This window comes from Anarrhichthys ocellatus, unplaced genomic scaffold, assembly GCF_004355925.1.
Source record: "Anarrhichthys ocellatus isolate YVR2014 unplaced genomic scaffold, GSC_Weel_1.0 scaffold31, whole genome shotgun sequence".
In the NCBI taxonomy this organism is placed as follows: Eukaryota; Metazoa; Chordata; class Actinopteri; order Perciformes; family Anarhichadidae; genus Anarrhichthys; species Anarrhichthys ocellatus.
In genome coordinates, this window is record NW_022280061.1 from 2,621,825 (window position 1) to 2,629,608 (window position 7,784).

Sequence of the window (7,784 nt, forward strand, 5' to 3'; positions counted from 1 at the left end):
ACACACACACACACACACACACACACACACACACACACACACACACACATCCTGAACTGCAGACTCCTCCTCCCAGGGTGTTAAAAGTTACAATGCAGCTGTGCTTTCACAGATGTGTTGTTTTGCGACCCTCTCTGACCTAAACACCAAAACCCGGGGTCTTCAGACCAGCGCAAGTCCAGAAACTTTCATAACGAAGCAAAGTCAAATCCAGAGCTTCTCACACAGACGTACAGTACAGCAAAGAAGCATTCATGAACGAACGCTGTTACCGTGACTCAGGTCACGATCTGTTCACATCTAAACACACGCTGTACTATGTCGGGAAAAAACAGCAATAACAATATAAATGAATGAATAGGCGACAAAAAAAAAAATTACTGAAAGCAGAAAGCTTGAAGGCATGAAGTTCATAAACAATAAATGAGGACAAATTAAAAGTACTGCCCTAAAAGTACTGCACGTGTTCAGCCTCCAGTCTGAACACGTGCATACACATCCAAACAATGTACTTTGTGATTGTCAGTTACTGAAAGTTGCACATCGTTTTGAGTATTTGAGTGTCTCACAGTAGTTGTCGGGCCTTATGCAGGAAGCGATATAAGAACACATTTCCTCTTATTCTTATTTTGTTCGTACCCATTGATCTGTGCCATTCACCAATGTTTTCAGGTAAGAGGACATTTTACACGTGATGGAGAGCACTCTTACCAAGATAAGAAAAAAACATTGCGTCTCATTTTCACAGTTCACAAATTGTCAAACATAAAGAAACATTAAATTTAAAGGGACATGGAAAAATGCATGAATATCATACAATAAAATGTAGATTATTAGATGTTTCAGAGTAATTATAATGATTGGATTATTAAATCTGAGGGCTAAAGAAACATTATTGGACCATTGATCCTTGAGTACGTTCAGCCTCTGGATGGCTGCTCTCCGATGCTTATTGATTATTCTGTACTGCTAGTACTGACGCTCTGAAAATCACGTGTTTACGTTGCTTAAGAATATGTAATAGTACCTCAACTTCACTCCCGCTGAAGTGGCATCTCTCTAATTCTTGGGCATACAGTATGTCAGAGTTTTTGCACACAGCATACACTCGCAGATAAATAGAGTTTAGGGGGCGTTACCTATTCCAATAATAAACAATCTGCCACATGCCGACAATTTATGATCAAGTGAGCACAAATCACTCTGTGCTCACTTGAGCAAGAGTACTCGGGTAGAGTAGAGTAAAGAGTAGATTAAAAACATTCGGTGCATCTGGAGTGTTGACTTCTCTTATTTATTTTCTTTAAGTCCCAGTGAAACTGAAGTCAAAGGGTCTTTAGCTTCTGTACTGTGAGTATTCTCCTGTGAATATTTGAGCAGTGTACAGTTACAAGCCAAATTTAAATCAAATCCTTCACATTTGATTGGACCGCTGAATTGTAGGAGGGCTTAAATTGAAGCGCAATCCGGAGCTACAGAGGACTGTGGCTACAAACACACCTCCCTTGTAGCTAAAAGATGTCAGGATGTTATGGTTAAACAAAAGGAAGGAAAAGATGATTGGATATAAAAATACAAATACATTTATTTTTTGGGGGTAGTGATCTCTAAAAGGGTTAAAAATGCATTTTTCATTCACGCCTGACTGAAACAGAAAGTTAAGAGGAAACATAAGATACATTTAAGAGAATGTGAGGCCCAGGTCAGGTCATCTGTCAGCACCTGACAACATACAGTACTATTGCCAAAAAAACAATAACATTCCCCCACACACACACAGACAGGCTGAGACCCCATTTCTGCAGCCCACACAGACAGAAACACTCACTGTGTGACTTTGGGTGCCAGCAGGTTACGCAGCGCGTCACTCCTGACTATTGCCAGATCCCCGCCGCGGTCTGAACACTGCTGTCGAGCGTCCGTCCAGCTCAACTCCCCTGGAACGATCTGGAAGCAGCGCGAGGACTCGGCGTGGTACACCCCGTCCTTTGGGCAGTGAGGGGAGGCTGGCGAAGGACGGACACGTTCACATGATTTCTCAGATGTTTTGAAATCACACTTGCAACATTATGGACAGATAGCCTACAATCATTATTTGATTGCTAAAAATACGAGTTTCAAAAGACTTCCTGACAAAAAAAACATGCCTTTTGAAGCTTTCAAAAGAATGCACTACTGCTTTACGATTTGATAGACACTCTAAAAACTGCTGGGTTAAAAATAACCCAATTGGGTAAATTGGTAACCCAGTGCTGGCTCAAAAAGGACCAAAAAAAGCTGACCCAGCAATGGCTTGTTATGAACCAGCAGGGTTGGGTTATAGATTCTTCTCCAAATGGGTAAAAATCACATCTGCACCTCCATTACCATTTAAATAAAATTAGTTTAAAAAAAGCTTCTGAGAAGTTGAAGCAAACACAGACAAGACAATGAGATACAAAATATGTTGATAAATGGAAGGAAGATTTAAAAAACAAACTTTTAGAGACAGAGCTGTCTTATTCACACACCTGTCATACAAGGACACACTCGCAAACAGACAATGACATTTCTTGACTTTCTACTTTGTCCTCTAGTGAATCACATGAGTCAGAACTATGGCCTTGTACTGCCTCTCTTTCCTTTAAAGCTACATCTAAACAAGAAACAAGATCAAATACAAAATAAAATCTGAAAAAACAACATATTAACCGAAACACACAGTCATGGACGAGGCAGGGTATGAAGGAGGGACAGTCAGAAGCCGGGGGACAGGTTGTGTCTGCTTGTAAAGAGACTGTGAGTGTCTGTGTGTGTGACAAAGGGAGATAGGACAGTTCATTTTGTAACTGCTTTCATGCACTGATATTTGACTGATGGATTACTCTACTCTGGCAAACTGTAGGAGCTTCAAGAAACTCGGATTGAGTGCAGAAGTGTAGCTACAAACTTAAAACACATGTCATTTACCTGCTGGTCATGGGCCCAACTGCCAAACAAGAAGCAAGAGCTTCCAATGGGCTTTATAGTAGAGGGAATGCGGACTGTACTACTTTGATTAGAGGACAGAGGGGGGTTCATTGTCCTTGGGGAATAGTCTTTCCTGACAGTACCCTAAACAATCTACATTGTTAATATTTCTGTGTTAGAAAAAATATATAGTATAGTAAAGAATAGGATAATTCATAGTGATTGTCTCAGTTGTTCTGATAAATGTTATTCTATTGTCTTAATTGATTTTGGTCTAACTTTGGTTTGACTGTAGGAGGAGCTTCCTGTTTAAAAGCAAGAGGTAAGCGCTCTTACAGTAGTTCAGACTTGCTGGAAACTTGCTATTTTATTTTTTAAACAGGCGGACACAGTTAGCAACTAGCTGGTGAAGGGAAAAGTTGGTAGAGACCAAGACACAGCTAACAGAGGGTGAATATTGGGCTAATCCATTGTTGTGTAAACAACCTATTTCTGTTGACCCCAAGTATATATTATTAAAACAGTATTATTGCAGGTTTACAAAAGCCAAATCCTGTAATTCTCCTTTCATAATGTAATGTTGATGATTCATACAATTTACCAACAACCACGACGATAGATGTGATGCAGCGTTGTTCATGAGACATTTATCCTGTTAAATGTTCTGATAAAAGCCACAGAGAACCACAGGCTGTTGATTACTATGAGGAGTTTAGAGTCACGCACCATGTCTGTGCCGATTAGCTTATTGACTGTCGATTAGTCTCATTTGGTGTATCTTACCTTTGGCGACCTGGACTCCATCCTTTGAAATCTTCCAGTCTACATTCACGCCATCAGCACCCCAGCTGACGAGTGTGACCTCTAGGCTCTCGTTGGCCACAGATAGAGGCGGACAGCGCAGCTCCAGTTTGGGGGGAAGCGTCACGGTCACTTCTCCTCGTGCTGTACGTACCTGAACACATACAAATACACAACAAAATATCAAAATCGTATGTAATTATGTTAAAAACTGCTTTAAAAAAACTGTAAAATAAAAGATTTGCTATTTCTTCTCTCTCACCTCCTTGTGTCCAGCCCAAGCCATCAAACTGACCGCATAATGTCCCGGAAGTCCATATTTGTGAGCCGCTGTGGTGGCCCCTGTTTCTGTAGTGTTGACTCGGGATGAAAGGTCACCAAAGTCCCAGGACAGCGTCACCGGAGTGACCGAGGACGCGGCGGAGAAAGCGATGCTGTCTTGGACACTTTGCAGCGGGAGGGGCTTCAGTGAGACAGCGAAGTCCACCGCAAACACATCGTGAGCCAGAGTCCACCCACATTTCTGTGTATAGAGGGAACCATGTGAGGAAGAGGAGGTTTCTGTGTGAATTAACTGCTCTGATTTACAATAAACAAATTCTGATTTTCAGGTTAACTTCTCTTCAGTTTCTCTGTACAGCAGCCCTGTCGGAAGCTAGATCTGAGGATGTAGGGAAGTCATTCAAGCCACAGAGGGAAGTTGTTGGTAGATTATAGAAGGTTTAGAGGAAATCCTGAAGGTTGTGTTTACAAAAGAAGGAACAAAGCAAGAGGCGGAAGCTACACTTAAGGAGCTCTTTGACATCTGACGTTCACTCTGGGACCACTGTGTGCTGCATACCTTCATAACATGGGGGTTTGTACAGGCAGCTGAGCACTGAGATTCGCTGATGAAGTTTGGCTCTGAGTTGGTGCTGCAGAGGCACTCGTGCCTCGCCCCTAAACCCCCATAGCGGTGTGATGCAGCGAAACACACGCTGTTACACTGCTCGCGCGTGAAGTTTCCAGGTGTGGAGGAAGAGAAGATGACAAGCTCACTCCGTCCCCCTCCTCCACTGCTGCTGTCCTCAAGACAAGCAGCGTAGTTGAGACCTGGAGAAGAAGGAAAGGTTTTCGGTCAGCGCAGTGCAAATACATTTTGATTCATATCTCATTTAAATCTTTAATCAGCATCAGACCTTCTCTGTCCAAAGGTCAACTCATGAGGAGTTTATTACTCTTACGTTTGGACATTCATTTTGATTTTGAGGAAAGTTTGGATTTGTAGTCCACTTTTGTTTTGCATTTTCATGGATTTACTATTTTGGCCTGTTTGCTAAACATCAAGTGCACTTGCTTGATGTATTTCTGGGTTTTGCCTGCGAGAGAGACTTCATTTGAGGTCTAGGAAGTCCCCTCAACTACTCCTATTATGTTGTACAAGAATCTGAAAAGAGAACGGGGAGGTTTTTGTGTTTGTAAGAGTCTGCATAAGCATCTATTTGTTCCGTACCACAGGTGAGCAGGCTGACATTGAGCAGGGGCTGTTGGCGCAGCTCAGGCGGGTTGTTGCACAGCATGGCGTCCGGCCGACGAACTCGCACCCCTTTCTCCTGGAGCCAGCTGACCAGCCGGAACAGCTTACAGTCACAATCAAAGGGGTTACTGCTAAGGTCGCTGGAGGAGAGGAGGACGGGGAGGAAGAGGGTCAGTCATGGTGAAACATGACAAAAGTTACACATTTCAGCTTTTGCGTGACAATAATAGTCCAACATTTTGGGAAATACACTTGTTTGCTGACTCAGTGGAGTTAGAGACAAATATAATATCAGAGAACTAACCAGCTTCTGCCAAAAGTACAAAAAATATGAATATGAACGTTGTATCTTGTTTTCTGGCACATTAGTCATCAATCCATTCTGTTCAGAGTTAAAAAGTATGAAACAACAACTTCACCATAAGGGAAGGACTTCTGGAGGCTGCGTCCATGCCCAGCTGTCTTTGGTCAGTAGCATTATAAGCTAACTATTGATCAAACCATAATGCCAATATTACAAGACACAAAGTGTAGTTAAATGTGACTTTTTTGAAGGAGTAGGAGAGAACGTTTGGCAGAGGTTAGCGTTTTCGTTATTGCTTACAATTCAATTTAATTCAGACTTAATTAAGGACACAATGAAGAGCACAGCAGAGCAGGTGGTTACACCAACATTAAGAAGCATTTGGCTCGTGTTGCTGCTTCTTCTGAGCGTTAAGCAGCAGCCTCATACAGTCATTATAAGCCACTGTGATTCTCCGCATGCTGCCTTTTTTGTAAAAATGCGACAGGTGGTAAGTACATAGTGAGGTACACAAAGATTTAAAGAGAGTGGCCTTCACAGTCACTGATCTCATACTGAAATTACAAGCCAATATGTTTGCTTGTGCGAACTTTCAAAGCTGTCTGTAAATGTCCTTATGGTCTGAAAATGTCTGTAAATGTCCTTATGGTCTGATAAATCATTGGCCTAACTATTTAGCCTCATTACACACTTTAAAGGTATAATGTGCAGGACTTTTGTGTGTGTCTGTTCGGCCTGAGAGCCACACACAGAGCAGACTGGACAAAGCCTGCCCTTCGGCTGCATTCATTCAAAATCCTGCAGGGTTGTGAGGAGGTGTGGGTGTCTTTATTTGTGCTTTGGAGCGTAAATGTCATGAAACCATCAGAAAATGACATTTTATTTCAATGATTCACTGCTTTATTCTCACTAATGCCGCTCCCTCTCTTCAATCACTCCATAGCTTGCTCGGCCATTGCTTCTCTCTCTCTCTCTCTCTCTCTCTCTCTCTCTCTCTCTCTCTCTCTCTCTTTGTGTCTTTACAAACAGCAACTGACAAATGTATCATATTTTGCCTTTAAGGACAAGAAAAGGAAGAAATCAGGAAACACAAATGTTCTGTCTTCTTTACTTCTGACACCCATGATATTACTCTTGCATTCTGTCAAAATCGTCACCATATTATGGACATATCCTCAATAATTGTTGAAGACCAGCACTACACAGACAGAAAACCACTATATCATCAAAGTTACCAACCATCCGCCTGTTCCACATCCATTTAACTGAATTATTACTAAATCTTTAGAAAAAATGCATGAAGTGGGTATGACGGGAAATTATGGGAAAAGAAGAAGAAATGGTGACGGGCGAGATAACTGGAAACGTGTTGCTTATTTAAGCACGTGTGATCAGATGTGTGTTTGTTTTTTCGTGTGTGACTGTGTGTGTGTGTGTGTGTGTCTATTTGAATGAATAGAGTCCAATTATATTTGATTTATCATCTCATATTTCTATATTTATTGGAGACACGAGAGACAAAATGATGCAGAGAGAAAAAACAATGAACTGCGATGACTTACATTTGAGTTAAATTGCAGAGGTTGTCGCATATTCTTTCTTCTATGGTGGCGATGAAGTTGTTACTCAAATCGCTGAAACAGAAGACACAAATCACTGTTGACATTAAAACAAGTCTTTAGTCACTTCTTTTGACTGTACCAGTTGGTGGCAATTACTATGATACTGTCATTTTGGCAAAATAAGTGATGAATGTGGTGTGAATTTGCCATTGACTAAAATACTTGAAGGCATTATTGAGTCACCGGATGAATAAAGATGTGAAACTGTTTTTTTCTACATTATTATCTGATTGTAAATTGCTGCAGTCATGCAAAATGACTTTTAGATTTGTGTTGACTCATATAACTCATATATACAACACAACACAAAACTGAGTGATAAAAAAACAAACCAACCAAAGTGCTGAGTAAGGGATAGCTTAGGATCGGAAGGCTTCTGATGTTTCCAAGCTGCTCTCTTTCTTTTTCTTTACTCCCCTTCTCCCTTTTTCTCATTCACTCATGTTCTCCCTCCCTCTCTTCTCTATCCAGTAGGCTACATAATGGGGCCGTTGTGTGGTGGTTTTGGAAGGAACTGATGGAAACCACCAGAGTCCTCGCTTAACACACACACACACACACACACACACACACACACACACACACACACACA

General features: G+C 41.5%; 1 protein-coding gene across 1 annotated transcript in view; it reads right to left on the bottom strand.

The window, feature by feature from the left end:
* The window catches only part of pkd1a (polycystic kidney disease 1a), a 49,247-nt gene that overhangs the window by 28,457 nt on the left and 13,006 nt on the right, over window positions 1-7,784 (bottom strand). The window contains exons 4-9 of the mRNA XM_031864825.1: window positions 7,133-7,204; window positions 5,243-5,406; window positions 4,592-4,842; window positions 4,013-4,273; window positions 3,733-3,904; window positions 1,829-2,006 (exon numbers count right to left, since the gene is read on the bottom strand). Coding sequence (XP_031720685.1) covers window positions 1,829-2,006; window positions 3,733-3,904; window positions 4,013-4,273; window positions 4,592-4,842; window positions 5,243-5,406; window positions 7,133-7,204 — 1,098 coding nt within the window. The remainder of the gene's footprint in view (window positions 1-1,828; window positions 2,007-3,732; window positions 3,905-4,012; window positions 4,274-4,591; window positions 4,843-5,242; window positions 5,407-7,132; window positions 7,205-7,784) is intronic.